Here is a 24,693-nt window from a genome sequence, read left to right as displayed (position 1 = left end):
CTTCTGGGGCAAAGAGGTCCCAAGATCAGTGTTTCTACCCAGGGCGCGTGTGTGTGTGTGTAAACCTTCTGGGATAACGCTGTTGTTTGGGTTTGACTTTGGTTTTGCAAGTGATGAAAGAATTCATTATTTGTGAATTAATACCATGCATTTCCATCCCAAAACCTCCAGCCCTGTGAGAGGGGCTAACAAAGCTCAAAGGCAGGGTGGGCGCAGGGTTTGTAGGGTGGGCACGGGGTTTGTAGGGTGGGCAAGGGGTTTGTAGGGTGGGCAAGGGGTTTGCAAGGTGAGTTGTGCACCGTGGGCAGGGTGCACAACTGGGCTGGGCGCATCCTGCTGCGGCTCCTGCTGCTTCTCCTCCTCCTCCCCGCTCCCTGGCTGGTGCTGAGCTGCCAATCCCAAATGACAGGCAGGCCCGGAACAGAGCAGGGCCGTTAATAAAACATCAAACCCACCGGAATCCAAAGAGCGAACAGAAATGGGAGATAAAAGATGATCACATGCCTGGCTCCCTCCAGCCCCCCGGAGAGACGCGCGCACCCCGGGGGGTGTTAACTTTTGGAAGTGACTTTTAGGAGATGCTGGCAACCAAAGAAAAAAAAAAAAAAAAAAAGAGGAATAAATATATACTCATAAATAGGTGCAAAAAGAAAGCCCAAGGACTCAGGAGCAGAGTCGTGGTCCCTCCTGCTGCCTGTGGCCCCCCTGAGCCCCAGCACCCCCGTAATTCTGGGGCAGGAGACTCCCTAATAACCCTGATAACCATTTTTTTTTTTCCCCCATAAGGGCTCTGGGGCTGTTGGGAAGCTTAATTAATTTGTTAAGATGTTTTCCATTGTTATTGTGCCTCCCCTCGAAGGCTCCTGACAGTAAATTCTTGTCAAGTGGAAGATCTAATAAGTGCCAATTATTGAAGTTTGCTAATTGCCAGATAATAATAATGCTGACTAATAATGCTTTTAACACCGCCGCAGATTTTGAATGTGGGTGCATGTACCACAACACCATTGATATAAATTGTAATTTCTTCTGTTTTGCAGCTAAGTGGGGTAAAAGTCAGGTCGGCAGTATTTATCTTTTTTTGTCCAACGAGCACGTTGTTCTCACCCCTCTCCATAAAAACCCGCAAAGTTCAGAAGGAGGCGAACGATGTAAAAATAAATAAATAAGCGCGGGGGGATAATGCATCTCGAAGAAGCGATTCGTTCATTTCCTTGACAAGTGTAATTTAATTTTAATTATTTATGATTCTTCATAGCCCGCTAGTAAATGTTCTGTAGTATATTTTGTAAAACTAATGAAGTCTTAGTAATGGGAGACCTCACTTGAGCCCCGCGTGGAGCAGAGGGAAGAGGCAGCTCGGCTCTCGTGTCTGGTTAGTGCAGTGTTGGACCGGAGATGTTTTGCTTAATTATTCCGTGTAAATCCAACCCAAGCTGGGACTCCAGTGCTCTGTACATGCCAATCCCAAAACTCTGGGGCTCGTCCTAAAATCTTTTTGCTTTTTGAGGTGTGGGGATGGGATGCTCGTGGAGAGGGGCGGTTTGCGGAGCCGCAGCACCACAAGCATCCCGTGCTAACCCTCGTGATGTGCCAGGCTGCTGGGGATGTTGGGAAGGGTTTTTTTTTTTTCCTTCCAAATTATTTCTTTTTGATATCTCCTCCTAAACACCCTGGAGGGCAAGACGGAGCAAGGAAAGGAGGCTACTTGCTTTGAACTTCCCCCAACAGGGAGCCTGGAGGGGCAGGGGGAGCATCCCCTGCAGCTCAGCATCCCTCAGGGGCACGAGAGGATGCGTTTCGGTGGGCATGGGCCGGCCTCAGCCGCTGGCTTTTGAGGAGCACAGACAGATCCCCTGTGCGGGCATACCCAGAACAGCACGGGGTGCTGAGCGGAAACCTAAATTTAAATGTTAAAAAGCTTTTGTTCATTACTGGTGGCATTTCCTCCCCCTCCCCATTTGTCACTTGGAGCGGAGCTGTGACTCTTTTAATATCAAACAAATAATAAGCTCCCTCTAAAGTGATTTTTCTGACAAGGAGCTCAATATATTAAACTTTATCTATATTTTAATAGCCAATTTCACACCAAACTGCCTTCTTAATAATGTATTTACCACCTGGGGATATTATTCCAACCCATCTGGAAAGAATTGGAAATTAACTGTCCCTAAACTGAGTCTGTGTGTGCTTTAGATGCAGCGGAGATAACAGCGGTGTCATTCCTAGGGGAAGTGGGGGAGGAAGCTCATCAGGCACCGAGCAAAATGTCAGCAGCAAAGGCGAGAGCTGGGGGGGGAAACCAGGGCTCTGCCTGCAATGGGGGGCCTGGCCCCATGGCAAACCCAGGAGGATTCAGCACCCGGGGAGTTGCTGATGGCACCTCGAGGGGCTCACTTAGGAGCATGAAGGGTTTGGTTTGCAAGGATTTGGTGTGGAATCGGGGCTTGGGGGAAGGCGAGCGCCGTGCAGGGCACCGCTGCTGCAGGTGGGAGCGCAAGGGGTGGAGAGGAGCAGTGATCCCCCTCAGCTGCTGGTGCTGCAGTTGATCAGGCAACTCTGTGAACTCATTCTGCTTTGGGATGCTCCTCTCTGGGTCCCTCTGGTCGTCACCTGGATCAGCATCAACCAATGCAACTCAGGCAGCTCCCAGCATCCACTCTCTGTGTGTACGGACGGGCACGTGCGTTTGCATAATGTCACTTTGGAGTCCCCCAAGTAGTTAGTGCTGTCATTCATTTACTCCATACACCTTGATGGGTCAATCATTGCAGCTCCCCTGGTGCTAGGTGTGGCATGAAAAAACACTTGGTGGTCCCTCGTGTGCATGCAGTGTCCCTTGCTGGTGCTGGAAAGGCTCAGCACCTTTCTGGTGATGCTGCTCGTTCCTGGCTGTACACAGCACCCCTCATAGGGGACTGCATGGCCGGGGCATTAAGACCAAGCCAGAAGCAGGTTTTTCTTTCCCCACAGGCAAAAAAGCCCTTCCTGAGCCTCCCTGGGGCGTGTTCACCCCGCAGCAAGCTGTTCGGGTCAAGGCTGTTTGCTTATTCGTTTTATTTTCCCAGATCTGGTCTGCAATTGCCTGTTGGCCTGGCTCTTAAAAGGCTCGTTGCATGCAGGCATCGATACCAGCATAGTGGCATGGACCGCCCTTGCACCGGTCTCCTTGGTAGAAAAATTGCAAAGAATTCCACTGTTTTGGTTGTATTTTCACTGTTCTGAGATTTTTTTTATTATCCATACATTTGTATTACACATCACCAGTGAAGCAGGTTAATCCTTGCTTTGTTTTCTTTTGTTTTTAAAATAATGAAGGGCAGCTGCTACTTAAAGTCAACCAAAGCATCCTACTTCTCAGATAAAAGTGCCTTTTGTTTGTTGTTGTAATGAAGCAGTTTGACATCGAGATGAAAGCCGCTGCTGTTTGTGTTGTAAAAATGGTTTTGACGCCATTTTTGAACAATGTCAAACTGTTTCCTTACATTTAGAACAAGACACGCTTTGATCTAGGAAAAAAAAAGAAAAAAAAAGAAAAGATGTTTCAATCAGAGCTAAGCAGCAGCAGCCCTTAATGATTTTAAAATAGGATCAAATTGTAAAATGTTTCAATCATTGTGTTATGTCACATAATGACATCCTTCTAGCTGTTCCGTGTGATGTTCAGCGTTGCATTTAGCATCGTGAAATGTTGTAGAAATAATTCCAAATAATCTAAAATGCTGAAACGAAATACTGAAATTGCAAAGTGACTCTTTAGAGTGTCAGAAGAAATTTCGTGTTTCTGGCATTTTTGGAGTTGTTGAGCTCATCAGAAGCAAGCGTGCGTGCGCATTTGTGTTTTTGCATTCTGAAACGGAACAAAACCAAAGTCATGGAGAAGTTGGAGGCACCTTGGGAGGTGGGAATGTTCCAAATTGACCCGTGGCAATTTGGAGAATTTGTGTACTGCAAGGGGAGATGCTCGGGAGGTGTGGTGGAGCTCTCTGGGCTGTGTGATTTGCACATCCCAGTGCTCGACCAGGCACTTTTGGGTGCTTTTGGTGCTTTTCCAAATCCCCACCCGCTTTGGGGAGGGGAAGGAAGGAGGTGGCAGGGTTTGGCTTTGCATCCTGCAAGGGGCAGGGTGCTGCAGCACCCAGCTCCTTGGGGACTTCCCGAATTGTGGTGCTGCTGCTGAGGGCCTGGGCGCAGGGCACCCATCACAGTCCCCACATCCCCAAATCATCAGCCGAGTGCAGAGACGTCGCCTGACAGACGGGTCAAGGAGGAGAGGTGCAGGCAGGCTGCTCTAATCCTGCGAGGGGAGGCTGTGAGCGCTGACGGTTACCTGGGGACCCGGAGATACCAGAATCCCTAACTTAATCAGACAGATAACGGGAGCAGCTAGAGATGAGGCAGGAGCAGGAAATGCCAAACAATAGGAGCCAGCCCCCCCGGGCCCCCGTGCTGTGCCTAATAAACTATATAAAAATCTGTCACCGTGCGATAAGTGATGAATTAGAATCAATTATATGTTTAAAATAATAGACCTCCCCACGGCGCTACCCTCCGGAACGGGGATGGCTCCTGCCTGGGCTCGGTGGCATTGACGAGCAGCTGGCTGGCACTGGCACTGGTGGAGAAGGGACACTCGTGGCCCCTCGTGCCATCTAAGCTGGCAGCAGAGCTTTTGCCGTTTGGTTTTGCATTTATTTCTTCCCTGTACAACGCGGGTGGGGCCGTGACCTTCAAGTCCCAGGACTTATAGGCTGAGAAACCACCCCAGAAGCGCAGCAGAGCCTGCTCCGTTGTCTTTTGCAGTCAGTTTTGGGCACAGACCAAGCCCCCTTCCCAGCTGAGGGGTTTGCTGTCCAGGTTTCATCCCTCTGCTGTTGATTATTTTGGAGATTTACCCTTTTTTCTTCCACGTGGCCTTGCTGCTGCCCCCTGCGTGGAGCAGCTCTATCAGGAGAGCTGTGGGCAGAAAGCCACAGCTGCCTGCAGAGAGCTGCCCAGAGCCAGGGGGACAGCTGAAGGTGGGAAAAAGTAAGGCTGACCCCAAGAATGATGCATTGGTTGGTTTGCAAGTGCTGGCCTGGCATGAGGGGTGAGCATCCCGACTCAACATGTTTGCAACAGGCAAACTGTGGATGTGCACGGACAGGGAGGAACCTGTCAGTGCTTTCTTTGGGTAGAAACTGGAGATGTTTGGTTGTTTGACCCTGCTGCTTGCCAAAGGGCTCAGGTGAGCCTCCTGTGCCTGCTTTTCCTCCAGGAGCTGCAGAGCTGGGCTCAGTCAGTGCCCTTCCTAGGAGCATTTCCAACCCCAGGCTGTTTAAATTCACCCCTAACCCTGCACAGGTGTTCTCAGATGGGTTTGCAGCGATGCATATTGCTCTAATTAAAGCCAATATTTTTCCCACCAAGCTCCGTCCCAGACGAACTCAGGAGGTTCAGTCCAGGGGCTTTCCCAGCTCCTTCACGGACAGGAGGGAAGACACTTCTCGTGCACCAGAAGTCGCGCTGGAAACCTGTGGCTGGCTCGCTGTGTTATTTCATTAAATAGCACAAGTTGCAGCCATAAAGCCCCTGGAAGCCTGCGCTAAGCAGGGGCGCTGGGACCAGTGCTAATGGATTGAAGTGAGCGGCTCACCAGCCACAGGGGTGCCCTGGGATTTCCCTTTTGAATCTTATTTACATTCGGACTAACAATAGCTCCCAAGCCTGGCTATAAATAATTTCTAGGAAAGAGTTGTCTAATTAAACGTACAGCAGCAAAGAAAGTACTTTTAACCACAAGGCTGGTGTCCTAATGAACGTAATCACTGGATGGGGACAGCTTAGGAAACAGAACTTGACATCTCCCTGCGGAGGCAGAGAGATGGAGGGGAAGCATACTTGGGGAGAATTCCCAATCAATATTTAATTGCATAGCATGTAATCTGCCTTAGTATTTTTTAAAATAAAAATGAAACCCCCGCAGAAACCGGAGAACCTTTAAAGCAGATTTGAGGAGGGGGAGCCGCTTTTTTTTACAGCTGCCTGGGGAGGGAACAGCATCTGACTGCCCCTGTAGGCATGCAAATTGTTCATAAAAGGCTACAGCCGACAACACAGCCTGAATACGGGGTTTGGCAGCGTGGATTGATAGCCTTCCCCATCCTCTGTGTCCTCCTGGAGCCTCAGTTCTGTTGTCTGCAAGCAGGGAAAGCAGAAATCCCCCTAAATTTCATGGTTGTCCAGTTATGGATTGTGTCTCAGTAATATTTTGGGAAGGAAAATAAGTTACCCATACATATTTCACCCCATATCCCAGCAGAGGGGCGTTCAGGGGTCGTTTGCCAGCCAACCGAGGTTTCCCATAAGGGAAAACCCAGAGAGAGGTGGGAGGAGGTGAAGGGCAGAGGCTGTGTGCTGCCGTGTCGTGATGGGTGTGGGGCTTCACACCGGGTGTGGGTGGAAAAATCCACCATGAAAAAGTGTCCTGGGGACTGTCCTCCTGCGGGTATCCCACACAACCACTGCATGCAGGATAGGGCTGATGGAAAAGGAGCCATGCCCGGATCCCATTGCATTTATAAGGGCACAAAATCCTAAGTCTAGGGGTAAAATAAAACCGTGGAGCTTGCTGGCAGATTGTGTGTGCTGCCTCGTACCCTCCTGAGCATTTGTGCCTCCCACAAGGCTCAGATGTAAAATCAGGGAGCCAACTGGCCTAAGTTAACACATCCCCAATCGGAGTGGAGATGCTGATTTATGCCAGTGGGGCCGTTTTATCTTCCAGCATGGAGAATATGGGAAGAAAGCAGCCCTAAAAGGCGTTTTCCCTGAGCTTGTGGCCATATCCCTGGCGGGGAGGTGTGCAGGAGGGGTGCTGGAGGCTTGGCCGGTCACTTGGCCAAGGCGTGCTCCATCCCCAGGAGGAAATCCTCCGTCTCCACTGCGATTAATCTGATCGGCCACTGGATGTCAATGTTGCCTCGTCCAATTACAAGTGGGAAAAGAGCCGCGGCTCCGGGACGAGCAGCACAGGAATAGCAGGGGCTGGTGGTGGTTCCTTCTGCAAAGTTGGCTGGGAAGCACCTCAGGGCTGGTACAAGGAAAACTGTCACTGCTCTTGTTTCGCTCAGCCGGGGCAGGACTGGATCCAGGCTACCTAAATAATTACGCTAAGAGGGACAAAAAGGCTCAGCAGAGTGCAAATCTCCTTCCTTCATGCCCAGCTCAGTGCGTCCTCAGGTGCTGGGAGGTGGCAGCGGCCCCCACGCGATGCTCAGCGCATTGGTGATGTGTCTGTCCCCCTTGGGGATGGGGACAAGGAAGGTTTGGGGATGTCTGAGCAGAAAACACGGCTCTAGCAGCGGGGGGATTTACAGCAGAGAGCCAAAGCAGATCTGGATTTAAATTTTGCAGCTTGGCCTCCCCTCCGTGATCCATCTTCCAGCCAGTTGCAGGGAAGCACAGACAGCAGCTGCATCCTGCCAAGATTCATGAGCAAGAACGCCTCTCCCCCACCTCCTCCCTCCCTCGGACAAATATTTTAAACCCAGGCCACATTTTCGGAAGCAGGTGCAGCAGCCAGCCTCTCGCCAGCCTCTCTGCAGGCACAGATGGGGCAGCTCGGAGAGGGGTGCGAGTCCTTGGGGCCATGGGGGCTGGCTTTTGGTGTGGCTCTATATACCCAATATATATTTTATATATATATACACCAATTCTCTGTGGCCAATATACCCAATTTTGGTGTGGTTATATGTCTGTGCCCACCCCTGGGATGAGCAGAGATGGGGTGAAATGCATCTTGGTGCTCTGTGACATGGAACAACTCGATGCAGACCTCCCTGCAAAGATTTGGGGTGCTGAAGCTGTGCATGCTGGAGAAAGGGGAGTGAATTTGGGGTGCTGGAGAGGGCTCCTCGCCCTTCCTTGCACCTCTGCAGCAATAAAAGGTAGGGTATTGCTCCCCTGAGCTCCCAGCCCGCTGCCTTTTTCCCTAGCAGTAAAAAAGGAAGGGAAATGGGACTCGTGGTTTCCATCCCTTTGGAGTTATTCGCCCTCCTTTCACATCGGGTTCATTTGCGCGTGTTAATATCTCAAATTTAATGATAAGTCTAAGGGAATTCATTTATAAGATAAATAAGATGTTATTAGTACATTAGTGGCAAAAAATGTGCAAGGACACTGCTAATCTAAGGTGAAAATGCCTTCCTGAGTGAAACTTAATTAGCAGATTGTGTTCTATTAGTGACTTTTATGGGAAGTTCATGAAAATGAATACAAATATGATCTAGGCAGGCTCTCCTGTGAAGTGGGAGCCTTGCTGAAGGGCCCTGGCTCCCACCAGTGAGGGATGTGGTTTTCTGCTTTTAGGGGCAGTGGCTGAAGGGTGCTGTGCGTGCAGAGTATGCTCCCAGCAGGTGATATGGGGTGGGGGAATTGGAAATGGTTTTCCCGTGTTTTTTTCCCCCGTTTGAGGCAGCAGCTGGTTGGAGCTGCTTTTCCATGGTAAAAACAAGGGTGGTTATGGGATCCCCTGCATGCATCACATTTTCTGGTGGCAGAGGGTGCCCATCCTGTCTCTGCTTGGGGATTTACCAGGAGGAGAAGGGGCCCAAATGGGGCCAGAACACTGTGGGGCCATCGCGGGGATTCGGTGCCAGCCTGCCATGTGCTGGCAGACCTCTGGTCCTACTAGCTTGGAGGTAGCTATGGGGGATGGATCCTGCCCAAGGACATCACACATCTTTCAAAGACTCCCCAGCAAGCCAGAGGGTGCTGTGCGGCTGTCACTGCCAGGTGTGGTCTCAGAGCCATATGGACGACTTGGGAAGAAAGAATGTCTTGGGATTAATAAAAGGAAATGGAAGGATTGCTCCGATTTTGGTCTTTCCTCCTGCTTCTGGAGCAGCTGTCACTGGTATAAGGTCCTCTGCTCAATCTTTGGCCCCATGGCCCCAGTGTGACCAAGGGGCATGTCCTGCGGGATGCTGCTGGTTCCTGCTCATGGGACCAAAATCCAGGGTTTGATTCTGGCTTTGGTCAAAGCCAAGCTGCCATTGGGGCGGCCAGGAGGTCTAGATGCTGCAGAGAGAGGCTCCGTCCGCCACAAATCAGCATCAGAGCAGTCGCGTGCCCTTAGCAGACCTGTCCCATCCCTTTTATTTGTGCAGGGTGAACCCGCTGATCCCCGCCGGGCTTTTAAGGCTGCAGAGGAGTCCATTAGTCCCCATTACGGATGCAGCAGGCAGCTGGGGGGTTCAAAAGCCCCTTCCCTCCTCCCTGTGCAGGATCCGGCCCTTGTCGGTGGCTTCGCCGAGCAGAGGCGGAACAGCGAAGCAAAGGCACGGGGAGTCATTATTCATGCAGATGATCCTCACAATTCAATAGAGGTAATTAGGGGAATGATGGAGGAAATTAGCACTTTCTGTGGGTTTATTAATATTAATAAAATGATTCCACGGTTAAAAATAATAATAATAATATTAATAAAATAAATACAAAGCTGCAAAAGAGCCCTTGCCAGCTACTCGACGTAAGCCTGCTGCAGGCAGCCATCAGTGGGGGGCTGCAATTCGTCGTCAGAGCCGGAGTTTTTCCTCTCGAAAGGTGTCACAGAAGTGATGGAGGCCCATCACAGGTCATATCTCGTCTTCTACATTAGCAGGAAGAGCTGGAGCTCAGCAGCTCCGAGCCTGCTGGAGTTTAAGAAGCCTTTGGACTGTGCTCTCAGTCATACGGTTTGAATTTTTGGGCAGAGCTGTGGGTGCCAGGAGCTGGACTGGATGATCCTTGTGGGTCCCTTCCAACCCGGGATATTCTGTGATCCTATGAGCTCTTCTTCAAAGCAGCAGCAAGCTTGGTGGCTTGTCTTTAGCATGCTGACAGTCTTGAAAAATAGGTTTGGATGTTTTTGGAGAACTGCCTCTGATCCTTGTTGCTCTCTTGCTTCTTCGCTTGCTCTGCCTCTCGTTATCCTAGCAATAACTGCAAGAAAAATACTCGCATTATCCCAGCTTGTTAGAGGCTTGCTCTAAGGTTTGCTCCGGGGTCTGCTCTCCCCATCCCCTCCTGTACTGACCACGGCAGAGATCTGTGGGTCCCTGCCACCGATCCGCAGCACAGCCCAGGGAAAATTGGTTCATCCCTCTGTGCTGGGTATGCCGGAGAGTTTGGGGCTGTTATTTGCAGAGGGCGAGAAGATTATCACATTAAAGACAGCACTGTGTTATTAATGAAAATACATGACAAATGTATTTAAACGTGTAGAAATTTAATTAGAATTTTTATTATTAAAATATTGCTGAAAGTGCTTACCACAGCCCTCAGCTTTCTTTTGAGATCAGGACTTTTCCACTTCTGTGTGCTGAGAAGAGAATTTGAGGTGGGGAAGGGAATAACTGGTACTAGGGACTGGGACTAACCCTAACCCTAACCCTAACCTTAACCCTAACCCTAACCTAACCCTAACCCCAATAACTGGGATTTTTGCCTTGGATCCTGGGTGCACGATTAGGTCCAGCTGTGCCCATGGGAATACCTGACTAGACTTGGCTCTTTTAGGACGGTGTTGATGGGGTTTTGCAGACATCAAAGCACTTCCTTGCTGGCTGGGAGGGACATCTGGAGACGTTTGGTATCAGGCCAGGAGCTGGGCTAAGCTCAGCGGAGGCTGCAGGAGAAGTGAGGTTTGGACTTGTGACTTCTCCATCCATGGGAGATGCGTGCACCCGAAATATTTACTTGAGGAGGAAAGAAAAGGTGCTCAGAGCCCCTGTCCTGAGCTGGCACTACCTGCGTTCCCCTTGTCCTGTGCGTGCTGTCAATTCCCAGAGCCTCCCCCTGTCTTTATTTAAATGGGAAAGGATCAGAGCAGCTGAACCCCTGGCTTTAATGATAGATTCCATTATATTAAATAGTAATTGCAGAAAAAAAAAAAAGAGCGTGTTTCTCTAATTATAAAACCCACAGCCAGACGTGGTGGCTTTCCACTCAAGTTTTTCATGTGATCCCCAAAGACTTCAGCACCTTGTCCCCAGGGTGCTGGCACTGCACCCACCTCTGGAGCTTCGTCCCCGAGCGCTGCAGCTCCAGGGTCAGGAGCCAGCCGGGTTTCCCTCTCCTGTCCCCTCGTGTCCCAGGAGCCGTGCCCAGCGCCGTATATCCTGTGCTGAGGTGGCAGAGCTGGGAGGACAGGCGAATATTTTGATTCCAGGGAATTTGCAGGGCTGGCAGTTTTAAGGGGTAAGGGGAGGGGGGGAAGCAGCCCTATCTCCCAACTTGTAAATTAAGCAGATCTGGTTGGGAACTGTCATCACAGGAGAAGAAATATGAAACCTCTGGGGCTGTGTATGCAGAGTAATTTTTCTGACTGTAACTCCACTTAAAAGAGAGGATATGATGGAAATGCTTAGAGCATTTTAAATGGACCCGACAAGGATCTGATGCAGCCCCAGTGAAGTCTGTGCAGATCCTTTCGGGTGTTGGCTTGCTCTGAACTCGCTGGTAGCAGAGCTGAGTGCATGGCTGAGAAATGAATCGCCTCCTTCTCCTTATTAACCAGAAATACTCTGGGGTGACAGGGGAGCAGCAGTTCTTTACTCCCAGTATTTATCTCGGTGGGTCGCAGTGGAGCAGAGCGAGGTCGGCAGTGCCGAGGGGAGGCACCGGGGGCTTGCCTCCCACATGGGACCAGGACGTGGGGGGTCTCCTGGTGCTGAGCCCGCCGAGATGAGCTGACCTTGAAATGCAGCCGGGGGTGTCTGAGCTCACCGGGCTCCCTGTGAGCAAGCAAACCGGCCATGGGAAAGATCAGAGAAGGTTCATTTTAAAGAATTATTTAAAAAAATAAAAAAATAAAAGCAGGAACCTTACAGAAGCTCAAAAGCGTTATCCAAAATGAACTCATCTTGGGAGGAAATCAGCCCAAAAAAAAGCAGGGGAGATGCGTGGGGACCCCTCGGAGGGATGGGTGCATCCCCCCCTGCTCACAGCCCTCCTGCCTCCAGGCTCAGCTCAGACAGGAGCCGAGAGCTCTGGCGAGTCCATCAGCGAGATGTTTTGAAGGCTTGCGTGCCTCGGGAGAGCAGGCACGTGTGTAGGTGCAGAAATGAGCGTGTCAAGGCAGAGGCAGGCTCCCGGGCTCGTCGGGGTCGGTGGTAGACAGGGCGAGGGATGCGCTGCTCCTCGGTGCATCGCTTGGGAGGTTTGGGGAGTCCTCCGGGACCCAGAGTGGTGCTCGGGAGCAGGATGCCTGCACCGGGAGCATCACCCCGGGCAGCAGATGGAATTGCATTGGGTTTATTCGGAGGGGCATGGACAGGGCAGGGCGGACACCAAAGTGATGTGGTTTTTTGGAGAATGATGTGCCAGGCTGGCCAGCCTGGTGGGGCTGTCCTCCTTCTGCCCTGGCATCAGCTGTCCTATGCTGAGGAGGTTTTTAAGTGCCCAGGGCACAACCAGAGGTAGATTTAGGGGGTGCTGCTGCTGACCCCAGCTGCAGGAGCTCAGTGAATGCCCCAAATCAGTGCCCTGGGAGAAAATACCAAAGCTGGGCTCGGTGGCTAGTGGAAGATGGGGCAACAGGATGAAATGAAACGTGGCATCTAGAGCTCTCCTCGCTCTTCCTGCTCCCCTCCTGCCTCCCCTGGATTCCAGGGGGGTGAGGTTTTCACCCCACGCACCGGGAACAATATCTTTGAGGAGCCTCGCAGCCATTTGTTTTCCCTTTAATTGGCTGGTGGGGAGAAAATAACGAAGGGAAGTCATGCAGGGGAAGTTCGCATCGGTGCTGTTTTTGGCAACAGAGTCACAACATCCTAAATTTATTTATTTAATTGCGTTATTAAAAGTATAAATAAAAATAAATCCGGGAGAGCAGCCGGATCTATGCTTTGCATCTCTAAAATAGAACCATAAATGCCAGGGAGCACTGGGGGAATGATTTATTAGCCTGTTATCATGAGTGACTGGGACGCTTTCGATGGAGTCCTTGCTAATTTCTAACAGCTGCATTAAATCACAGATGCTATCAGCTATTATAAAATAATCACCCAGCGGTCTGCAAACCAGCACGAGCCCAGGGTCAGTGCTGGAGCCCTTCATTTGTTTCCCATCTCAGCCCCTCCGATTCCTGCTAGGGGGAAATAAATAGGACTCGCCGTGGCCTCATTTTATCATCCAGAAGTTGACAATAAATAAAACCTCTGCAAACCTTTTTCTAAAAGGAGTTTGGGCTGGAATCTGCAACTAGAGGAAAACCTTGTTTTGTGCTTAAATATGGCCGTGCGATGTCAGGGCTCCTGGGTCCTATTTCCAGCTCGGAAGGGGAGCCCGTGTCTCCTGATTTATGGGGCAGGCTGAGGCTTGCAGGGCTTCTGCCTCGGGTTGGGAGGAGGGAAGCAGGTCGGGTGGCATTTAGGGACGTCTGTCTCGACTCCTCCGTGCTTGTTCCTCCGCGCCGTTTCAGACAAGTCACTTAAATTTCCCCGCAGCTTGACTGCCTCCCTCTCGTTTGACAAATAACGCCTGTGTTTATGTGGCTGGGCTCCAGAGGGGGTTAATGCTCGGCCTGGAAATCTCTTTAGAAGTGCCAATTTGTAGCGACAGAGGAACAACAACGAACAGGAGAGCGCTCCTGGCCCAGGAGAAGTTAGCAAGAGGCTGCTCATCGGGACAGCGGCGTGCAGCAATCACAGGAACACCCCGAAAGGGTGAAGGAGATGGGAGCGAAAACCACAAATAAATAAAAATAAAGCAGTTAGGAGGCAAATGCCACCCATCTGCAATGCTCATATTTTCCTTGGCGGCTCTGCTTTCTGCTACAAGAGCTGCTTAACGTGACAAATGCCAGCTCTAATAACAGCGCACGGGAGGCAGGGTGGGTGAGTAATGGGGCTCATGGCTCATCACCTCAGCTGACACCCGGACCTGGGGATGAAGAGATCGGGGTGTCCTGCACCTTCCAGCCTCGAGCCTGGGGTGTTTGTGGGTGACCCAACCTCGTGGTGCCAGCTCCGGGTGCTCCGAGGCACGAGGATGATGCTCGGAGGCAGGGATGCTGCAGGAGTGGAGCCCTCGGATGGGCACTGGGCTTTCAGGATGCTCTTGGGCGAGCCTTTCGTTTCCCCAAACGTTTTTGGCTGCCTTTGTCTTTTCGTGCCTCGTTATCCTCCGTGCCAAACGGGCTAACAGGCTTTGCAGCCTGCGGGTTGTTTCCTTGCTGCGGCATCGGAGATTGTCGGGTTGTCAGCAGCGCGGAGATAGCAGGGATTGCTGACAGCGAGCAGAACGGAGCCGGTGCTGTGTACAAAAACCTTGCTCAGCCTTTGAAACTGCAGTCAAACCCTCCCCCAAGGTTACTCCTGCTCATAAAGCATGCTTAGTTTTCTTCGCTGCAAACCTAGATTTAAATCCCAGATTCCAGGCAGACCTGGGCTTTGAAGAGAATTGGGTTGGAGTCGGGAGCGAGCGGCTCAGGCCAGGCTGACTCTAAAAGATGAATTAAAGCTGACCTGGGAAGATGGAGACGCTCGCAGTCACACCTTGGCTTTGCGGCTTGCATATTTATCTCAGCGTGCCCAGTGCCACTGGGAATAAATCAGCAGCGGCACGCGCGGCGCAGGTCCTGGCACTCGCTGCTCAAACCAAACTCCCCAGGAACTTCTCCAGACCTTGCAGGAGCTGAGATCCTTCCCTCACCTGTTTTTTTTTTTTTCCCCTTTTCCCCAGTGCTTCAGCCCTTAGAAGAATTTCAAAGGGGAAAAAGCATCTTCTGCACTGGCTGCAGAGAGAAGAGCCTGGAAATGTGGAGAATTTTTATTTCTCTGGGGACTTGCAGCCCACGAGGCTTGGGTGATTGAGGCAGGCTGAGGAGAGGTGCTGAGACCTTTACCAGCATAACACAACCCCCGGCTGTGCCCAGCAGCATCTCAGTGCTGTGCAGGGATGGGGAACGGGTGCATTTCCCCCTGTTTTATGGGGCTGTGTTGCTCCATGGGGACGTTTGGGATGATCCTGCCCAAGAGGAGAGGATGGTGCAGGGTGGGAGCACGAAGCACGGTGCCTCTGCTCTCCTGCCACAGGGCAGAAGCTGTTGCTTGCAGGGAAAAATCAGGTTTTCAAGCTCCCATCCCTTTCCCTATAATTAGTCAGTTATATTTTCCCCTCCCTCCCTCCCTCTTTATCTTTAGATCTTGCTGTCTCGGCTGCTCTGTCGATGCCTCGGCAGCCTGAGGTTTGCTCTGGGCTGGCGAAGCGGGGTGTGCAGGGCTCCAGGGTGTGCACACAGAGGTGCCTGCGTGGCCTGGGGATGTGCTTGGTGCTCAGCCCAGGGCAGGGGGTGCCTGGTCCTCCTACCCTGAGCACAGCAGTCGGTTGTGCCTGCCCAGCCAGCACTGGGATGGGTGGCTCTCGTGGCACCTGGGTAGGAAAAAAGGGCAGAGTGTGCCGAGGAGAGAGGGCAGAGCTGATTTTCCTTTCTTTGGCCTTCCAAACGTGTGCTGGGGGCAGCGTTTCTGAGTCTCCCAGGGCAGCCGAGAGCCTGGTGTTTCCCTCTTACAGCATCCAGCGTAGGTGGCACAACTGTGCTCTGATCATTTAGACGTCTCTGTATTTTGTAAATAAGCCTGGAGGCTATGCGATGGCATCATATTTAGAAATAAGATGAACAGGGCGCCGCGCTATCTATTTATTTGTTCTTCCATTCATTCGGTTAAGAGCTCACAAAGCGCTTTGTGAGCATCCATAAAATGAGCCTTGAAATGCTCCCAGGAGGTGCACGAAGCGTTTTTGCTCCGCTGGGCTGACGTGGGCACCTGAGCGAGCCCCTGGTGGGCTCAGGAATAAATCCCAGCTCCCGTTTTTCATTTCTAGTCTCTAACGGGCAGACTCGCATTCACATTGCGTGCCCATGCTGAGCAGTGCCGAGCCATTTCTGGCCAAGATCCTCTTCTCCTGTGTTTCTCCGACTTCTGGACTAATTTGGGAGTGTCTTTGTGCCCCAACACCTTGTTGCAGAGAGTAGGCACCAGGAGGTCCAGGGGCACGGCTCAAGTGATGGAGAAACCGTGTTCAACCCAGCGTGGCTTTGCTCTCAGAGCTCACTCCCACCTGCACATCTCGTTTGAACTCCTGCACCTTGCAGCTTTCAGACCCATTTGTGCTCCTGGTCCCCTGGGGTGTCCTCAACTGGAGACGTCCACCCCATGCCCAACCTCCTCCCGGGTGCTGCCTCCCTTCTCTCTCCACCTTTTTGGCTCTGGGGCCACCAGACCACGCTGCTGGAGCAGACGGGAGCTGGCGGTGCCTCTGCCCTGCTTGCAGGAGCTCCTCAGCCTCTGCTGTGCATAACCTACTTTCTGCTCTGCTTGCTCTAAATAGGACACCGGGCCACGGCACGGCAGGGGCAGTGCGCACACAGGTACCTGCCTCACGCTCAGCTTCCCCCGAGCAGCCCCGGAATGGAAAAGCAACAGCCTGGGGGGTGGCACCAGAGCGTTTTTTTCTTTCTCCGTATTTTTTTATCTTATCTAATTCTTCTTTCCACTTGCTCCAAATCCTTCCTTTTGTCCCCAGTTGGATTTTTCCATGCCTGGTCATCCCACCCTGCTGGCGGTGGCGTGGAGTCTGCTGGGGGCAGTGGTCCCAAAAGGGTTTCCTCCAGCTCTCCTGGGGCTGTGCGTGGGGTGGGATTTGGGAAGGGGCTCGTGGAGCCCCAAGGATCTGCAGCTCCCTCAGGTGCTGCCAGCAGGGGCTGGGCAGGGTAATAGGGTGGATTTGTAGTGCTATGGGGTGGGTTTGTAATATCATAATGGGGTGGGTTTGCAGTGCTATGGGATGGATTTTAGTGCCATGGGGTGGGGTTGCAGTGCTGTGGGGTGGGTTTGCAATGCCCTAATACAGTGGGGTAAAACAGCCAAAGCCATTGTGCAGTGTAATTACCCCAGGAGTCCAGACCCCTGGAATCCCAGGAGGGTTCAGTTGCCCAAACCCCAGTTCAGTCACACCGTGGTCTGCCTGTAAAGCAGAGACGATGCCATTTGCACAAGCTGCTGAGGAATTGTAATGTTTTTGTTGCTCTGTTTGGTGATTTTTTTTCAAAACAACATCCTCAGTGTAGGGGGCTGAGCTTTCACGTGTTTTCATATGGAAATGCTTTGGTAACGAAGGGAAATGTCACATCTGTAATCACCCCCTGCCCCTTCCCTTGAGAGTGGGATTTTAAGGAAAAGCCCACATGGGAGCTGAAAACTTGCCCAAACGCGCTAAATACCAACAGCAATAGCAACAACAAATCTTGGCATCGGAAAGAAAAAATCTTAACGTTTTGCTTTCCTTAGGAAAAAAAATAAAATAAAATCCTGGACTGTTGTCAGAAATGCTGCTGGAAAATGAAACCCTCAAGTTTGAAGCTTTGTGAGCGATGCTGTGATGGGCTCGGCATGGCTCTGCGTTACCTGGGCATCTCTCAGCCTCTTTGAGGTCTGCTTGAGCAGCGCAGAGTGTTTTCAGGATTTCTTTTTTCTTTAATATTCGGTGTAATGGGGAGGCTGCTTTTAACTCTGCAAGGTGGGTGTCGTCAGAGCTGCCTCCTTTTAGAAATTCGGTTGTCAGGTTTTCCCGTGGTTCGAGCGTGCCATATGTCTCTGCTTCAGCCGGGGATTTCAGCTGCACGCTGAGCATTAAGTGTAAAGCAATCCCATTAAAACCAACAGCCATCGGGGAGAAGTTGAGCCTGGCTTTGCACGTCCTCCTGAGCCCCGACCTGCCTCGCCGTGGCTTTAGCACAACCCGAGGCTGGGCTTGGCTTCCATAAAACCTTTTTCAGAGGGTTTTATGGAAGCTGGGAGGATTTGTGCTTGCGTGTAGGGCACGGGGATGGTGCCAGAGGGACGGTGCCAGAGGGATGGCGAGCTCCGCCGGTCTGTCTGCCCCATGGCTCCACCAAAATACGAGCAAATTTGCTTTGGTGGTGCTGTGGTTTAGTCCTTGCTGCCTCCCAGCTTGTCTACACGCACTTTATGGCACGGTGGGAGTGTGCTAAGCCAGCCAGACCCCCCAAAATCTCCTCTGCATCCCTGCAGCTGCGAGGTTCAAGCAGAATGAGGGGATGACTGAGCAGCTCGGCTCGACTTTGCATTTTCTGCCGAGGCGAGCTCGAGCCCCGCGATCAATTTGAAGAATAGGCTGCATTTTTTTCACAATTACCTCAGCGCTTTTTTGCTAAATTCATGCGATAAAATGCATTAAATGTAACAGCACGGAAAATAAAAGTTCGGTTTGCGGAGAAATCCTGATTTAGTGTGAAGATAAAAAAAGATAAAACAACTGGAAAAATTAAGTGGAATAAATAAATCCTGCCCGATAGAGCCGAGGGTGACAGACGGGGAGGGGAGGAGAGGTGGACGCGCTGTGCATGGAGAGCTGCTGGTGTGCAAGCAGCTGGGCAGCGGCCAGGCCAGCTGCTGGGTGGCTTTGGGAAGGCTTTCATCCTGGAAGGGCATTTTCCATGGGGAGAAAGGGCTTGGATGGTGCTTTTTGCTGCTCCTTGTGGGGTTCAGAGGGATGCTGTGTGCTCAGGGGTGGAGGTCGGGGTGCTGGTTGCGGTGCTGCTCGCGCCGTGCTGGTTGCGTGTCCCCAAATGCACACCAGTCCTCTTGTTCCTGGGCTCGAGGTATCGAGTACTCGTTTTTTGGGGGAAGAAACGAGCAAATGGGGAAAGCAAGAAGCAGGGCAGGGTGTGGGGGAAGAGGTGTTGGGATGAGTTGCCAAATCCGCCGGGTAAAAATTAGCAGCTGCAAGTGTGCAAGAGAAAAGGTGGAGAAGGAAGGGGGTAGGGACAGATGGAGAGAAGGAGGGAGAGAAAGAGGGGGTGGGAGAGAAGCGAGGGGGGGGCAGTAGTGCAGAGAGATATTAGTTAAAAACCCCGTAGCCCCGAGCCCAGACGCCATCTGCATGTAGCAGGGTACCAGGCTCCAGGTTCGATGCGCGCCTTGGCCAGCTGCCGTGCCCACGCTGTCCCAGAAGAGAAATTCCTCGTGCCCCAGCCAGGCTCTCCATTAAGGCAGCCCCAATTTTAGGAAGCACTGAGCAGCTGTCTGCGAGCAGGGGACTCGAGAGCAGAAAAAAATCTTCTCTGGGGGCTCCAGAGGGAGATCTGGAGAACTTCCACTTCCACCAGCGCTGGGGGCGAAGCCCTGCAAGCAAGGATTAGCTCTTTGATTAAACAAGCCCGCGTCCTCCGAGGACTGCTCTCCCCTGCAGCTCTGCTGGCGTTTTCTTTCCTGGGTGAAGCTTTAACCCCTTCCATCGTAACGGGGCTGAATGGCTGAGGGAACCAAGGCTCAGCTTGGAAGAAAAAAAAGAAGCTATTTCCCGTGACCTTCCCCTGAATATCTGCAGTTTTCTCTGCCTGATGGGGGTTTTTGGTGAGGACACGGTGGCTCGCTGTACCCACTGCTCGCTTGCTGCTGCAGCTGTGTCCATGTTTCCCCTGTTCCAACCTGCTCTCATGGGCTGTGAGTGCCCGTGTCTTGCTGCAGAGGAGTTAGCAATAAGCTTTGGGGGCTTTTTTATCTCATTTGGGTGAAGCAGTGTCCTGAAAAGTGCTTGTGGTGATGCTTGGTGGCCAGGTGCGTAGGGTCCTGGTGCCCTGGGGTCTCCCCACCTCTCACCGCGTTGGATCTCAAGGAAGCCAAACTCGCTCCCTGCTGCACAAACAGCACCTCCGTGCTTCCCTGAGCTGTGTGCAGCAGGGGGAAATAATCAGAGGCTGGAGACTGAAGCCCAACGTGGCCACGTGTGGGTCCCAGAGCCTGCAGGCTGCTCGCGGTGCGGTGCAGAGCAGTGCTGCCGAGTGGCTCCACGGCCCCCGGGCTCCAGTCCCTGACTAATTACTTCTAGGCCTGTACTCTTGACATTTGCAAGCTCCTGATTAGAGCAACGAGGGAGAAATCTCCAAGGGAGATGGAGGCCAAACTGCGCCACTAATAAAAGCTGAGATTGACAATCGGCCGGGAAGCTGGCGACGGGGAGGTGGAGGGACTCGTCCTTGCAGTCTCGGTTTCTTTCTGAGCCTCTGGGATGATGAGGGAAGGTCAGGGCTTGTTAACGTCACCGTGAGGAGCAGGATCTGCCACGGCCATATGCCTGATGCCCCCAGGGCTCGTGCCAGCCTCCAAGTCCCTCTCAGCTGCGTGATATTATTAGACACGGACCTGAGCTGAGGCCACCTGCAGAATACCCCGTACGACCTCAGGTCTGCAGACTGTCTAGGTACAAAGCTGCCTCTGCTTCCGTGCCTTCCAGCTCCGTGTTTGGATCTCAGATCTGCAGCCTCCTGCATTTTGAAGTCTTCCCTTTGCCCTTTTCTCCCGCACGTGCCAGGACGTTCCTGTCTAACACCAGAGGTGACGGTGACCAGGGGGACCCACAGGCGTTTGTGATGGGCCGGGAGAGGATGTTCTGCTGAGGCAGAGAGGCTTTTTCCCCTTTAAATCTCCCCTTTAGTGAACTGCACCGTCTCTGGCAGGCTTCCTGCTGCACGCACTCCGCGCCCACAGCTTCCTATCCCAAGGGGTAAACACGATTTCACCCAGCTGAGCTGCTGGCCCCGGCAGCATCCTCCCCCTGGAGCTCATCCCGCTGCTGGAAGAGGCTTGGCAGCACCGGGGTCAGGCTCTGTTGCTGGTGGGGAGCCGCAGCAGGTTCGTGCTGCCTCCTTCCCACTGCAGGCACGGCTCCTCCGTGGGGAACAGAGCGGGCAGGACATGGGGTGTCCCTCTTCCACCCCAAAGCATGCCCAGCGCTGGGTGCACGGTCAGGGTCAAGTCAACTTTTTGGGGAATGGAGAGCTTTCTGGTGGAAAACTTAGCCCTGCTTCTCTCGGTGCTTTCTCCTGCTCTCGGTTCCTGAGTGCCCTATTTATCCAGGCTGCAGCGAGCATCCCTCTGGTGCCTGCAGCCATCGCCGGTGCCGGGAGCCAGCGTGCGGCTCTGCAGCACCAGCCTGTGGCTAGGGGTCTATTTAGGGTCTCTGCGTCCCATTGCTGTACACAGTGGACCTGCTATGCTGATAATTAGGCTTGGGAACACAAAATAACCCTTGCACATCTCTCCTCCATCAGTTTTAGTAGCCGTGCGTGGGTCTCTGGACCAGGTTGGGTCCACAAATTAGCTAAAGCTCTTCCCCTGGCCCTTACACTCCTGCTGTAGCCCCTGCAGGGGCTTGATCCCCTTCCCAAAATCCACCCAGCAGCACGGGGAGGGGTGCCCTTTGGATCGAGGCACCCAACAAAGCCGTCATGGTCCAGCCCTTGTTGTGCAGTGCGGTGCAGGGAGGCAGCAGCGAGGCGTTGAGCACAGGGTGGGCACAGGGATGTGTCCGGGTGGCCACCGGGGTCTCGGTGCCCCCACCTGCTTTTTGAGGAGGTAAAGGGAGATTTTGGGCTTTGTGACCCAAGAGTTTGTTGATGTCCTGGTGCAAACTATGAAGCCCTTGGGCTGCCTCCTGCAATGTCAGGGCAGGGCAGGGAGCAGGAACAGGGCAGGGGGTGCCCTGGGGCTCCCTCCCCACGCTGTGGGGCACCAGGACACCCCTTCCCCTGCCCGCGGGCATCCTCCCAGCCCCTCTCTGCCGCACACACAGTGAGAAAACAACCCCAGCCCCTCACACACCGGGGAGGGCGCAGCATCAACAGGTACCTGATGAGAGACACCCGGTGGGGTGCGCAGGGAAGCCCCCGCTGTGCTTTTTTTTTTGGGGGAGGCGGCAGCGCAGCGGTGCAGCTCCCCCCCTGCGCTGCAGCGGGGGCCGAACCAGCTGGAGCGGGGGGCGTGCAGCATCCCGGGGCTTGGAGAGGGCATCCTTCGCCCTGCCAAGCACAGCACCAGCACCAGCACCAGCAGCACCACTGCTCGGGGGGTGCGGGAGCCAAAGTGGCGGTCAGCGATGGAGCCGCTGCCATGACAACCCCGGGCAGTCAGCCTGCCTGCCGCGCAGGGATGCTCGCGGCCAGCCGCGCCAACGGGGCTGGGATGCTGCGCTGAGTGAGCACCAGGGCTCAGGAGCCTTCACCTCCAGGCTCTCCTCCTCCTCCTCCTCCTCCTCCTCTGAGGCTCCGGGACCCGCTCGGAGGAGCCGGGGGAGCAGCGCGGTGGGGACGTCGCCTGCAGCTCCGCGGGGAAGTTTCGATCTTGCGTCAGAATCGGCATTTGGGGAGCTTGTGCTTTTTTTTTTTTTTCTTCTCTGTTTTTTTTTTTTTTTTTTTTTTTTTTTTTCCTTTTCCCTCTCTTATTCAAACAAAAGAGCAGCAGCCAGCCGGCGACCCAACTCCGAGCCCGTTTTGCTCCCCCAGCCTGCTTTTATGGCCGCCCTCCCTTTCCTGCCGGAGACACTTACGTTTCCTCCTCGGGTTATAAACTTTTGATGCCAGATCTCCGCAGCGCGTGCCCGGCTGAATCTTAAAGTAGCGTCTCGAGCAGGCACAGATCTGTGACCTTCATCTCTTGCTCTGCACCTTCTCTCCTCCTCTTCCTCCTCCCCCCGGCCCTCCCGTCCTCCTCCCTCACCCAAGGATACTGGGGACTCCCTCCGGATGCCGCTCAGCAGGCTCAGTGCTCGCAGGCTGCCTTTCCAGGGGCTCTCCTGATCTCCGTGGAGCTCCGCATCGCTCGCCTCCGCGCCTGCCCCGGTGGTTTTGCTCCCCCCCGTCCCCACACACACGCACCCCCTCCCTCCTCTCCCCCCTTTTCGCTCCTGGTGGCCTTGTCGGGTGTGTTTTTTGCCTGGTGGAAAAGTCCCTGCTGCCCAGGATGGGGGTCGGTGGGTGCTTAGCCCTGCCCTGGAGGTGCCTAGTCGTCCTCTGTCTCAGGCTGCTCTTCCTTGTGCCCGCAGGAGTGCCCGTGCGCAGCGGAGATGCCACCTTCCCCAAAGCTATGGACAACGTGACTGTGCGGCAAGGGGAGAGTGCCACGCTCAGGTAGGAGCCGCTGCCTTTCTGCCTTTTGGGGAGGGGGGTTCAGGGTGCTGGGGTGGGCATGGCGAGGTCTTGTCTGCGCCTTATGGGGTGGCTGTGCGCCGAGCGGGGCTGCCGGAGAGTCCTGGGACTGGCTGGAGACTTCGCATCCCGGGGGCTCATCGTGGCGGGGGACCCCTGGCTCCAGGCAGGGGGGAACCGGCGGCAGCGCGGGGCTGGCAGCCTCCTGCCGGGGCTGGCGGGGGGCTGCGGGTGCCAGACGAGGTGCTGACAAAGGGGCTGGGGTGGCAGACAGTGACTGAGCGCCGCTGCCGCGCCTGAAGTTGTCTCGGTGCGTGCGGGGAGCGAGGGGGGGTCCGCGCCGTGCCAGCGCCAGCCCGCATCGCCGGCGGGTCCTCGGGGCTGCCGAGCCTCGGAGGTGTCAGTGCTTCGCCCCCATCACTTTATAGTCTCCGCACGAAGCCGTTAATATCAAATCAATCTTTTACTCCAGGGGTGCATCTTATGAATTCTGATGGATGCTTTCCCTCGCGCGCTGTGCTGTAGGAGAGACGCAGGCAGCTTGCCCGCAGATGGGCCGCTTCTGGGCTGCAGAGCGCAGCAGATAGCCCTTCTCATTTCCTGAGCGAGTTACAGGTGTGCCCGCTGCGTTACCCGTGCAGGATACCGGCTCTCAGTAGCCAGCGCAGCGCTGAGGCCAGAGGAGCAGACCAGAGCTGTGGGCACTGCTCAGCTCGTGTCGGGGCTCGGGGTCGTGCCGTGCTTCAGCCCAGGCACCCTAGGGAGGGCCTGAGGTGGTTTGGGTGGCTGGGAAGGCACCCAGGGATGTGGGGAAGGAGCACAGGGATGCTGGGCAGGGAGAGGAGTGAGTCTGGAGGAGTCAGCCTGCTGCTTTCCCTGCAGCAGCGAGCAGCATGCCCCAACAGCGCGAGGCTGGCTGCTCCCTCGCTCCACCCCGGAGTATCGGGGCTGCAGTGGGGAGCAGTGGCTCTTCCCTGTGCCATGCACAGGGATAGCACAAGCGAGCTGAATGTGTCACGCTGTCCCTTAGCACCTGAGCCATCCCAGGGCTGTGAAGCTGGCGCTGGTTTGGTTGGAGGCTGCTCTGCTCGCGGGAGGCGCGGGGCTCAGGCAGGCTGTCCATGGTTTTGTGGAGGGGAAACATTTGGTGGTGGTGGGAGACAACCTCTGGCTCGAGGTTCTGTGGTGCCCACACCCCGTTTCTTGGTTGTTGGTCTGTCTGGATGGTGGGGATATTGGGTACGGTGAGTGGTGCCACTCCCCACTGGCCCCTCTGTGCAGCAAAGCCCCAGGGGATGCTGCAGGAGGCCCCGCAGGCACTGTGGGCACGGAGGGATGCTTGATTTGTGTCCAGCGCTAGAGATAAGCCCCCCGACGTCCCCAAACAGGGCTGTGGCTGTGCAGCACCTCGGGACATTGCCCGTGCCAGGCTCCCCGCTGTGTGCCTGCAAGTGGGGCCATGTGGGGACCCCACTGCCATCACCCCATGGAACGGGGGCTGTGATGGAGCACAGGGTGCCTTTCCTTATGCTCTCAATAACTGCATTGCAACGATGATTAACCCGAGCTGGACTGAGCGAGGCAGCCTAAAGAAGAGAGGACAGCCCCCAGAGGGATGCCTCGGGCCCTGGTGCTCCTTCCCTTGCTGTCTGAATTCCTTTTGCCAGTGACCTGTGGGGCTTGGGACTCCCAGAGGTGATGCTTGCGGAGGGCAGAGCAGA

The 24,693-nt window shown here is 53.9% G+C and overlaps 1 protein-coding gene across 9 annotated transcripts in view; it reads left to right on the top strand.

Moving 5' to 3' along the window:
• LOC311422428 (opioid-binding protein/cell adhesion molecule homolog) overlaps positions 1–24,693 on the top strand; it is a 328,972-nt gene that overhangs the window by 201,371 nt on the left and 102,908 nt on the right. For 5 of the 9 annotated variants that reach the window (XM_084495470.1, XM_084495471.1, XM_084495469.1 and 2 more), the window contains one exon: positions 22,870–22,954. In XM_084495470.1, the coding sequence (XP_084351596.1) occupies positions 22,870–22,954 (85 nt within the window). Of the gene's footprint in view, positions 1–22,493; positions 22,955–24,693 lie in introns of those variants that run through there. The other 4 variants (XM_084495475.1, XM_084495474.1, XM_084495473.1 and 1 more) reach the window with 4 other exon arrangements.

The sequence above is a fragment of the Aythya ferina genome (assembly GCF_964211825.1).
Source record: "Aythya ferina genome assembly, chromosome: 22".
Classification (NCBI taxonomy): domain Eukaryota; kingdom Metazoa; phylum Chordata; class Aves; order Anseriformes; family Anatidae; genus Aythya; species Aythya ferina.
The sequence above is the reverse complement of the archived record's forward strand: the minus strand, read 5'-3'. Positions and strand labels throughout refer to the sequence as shown.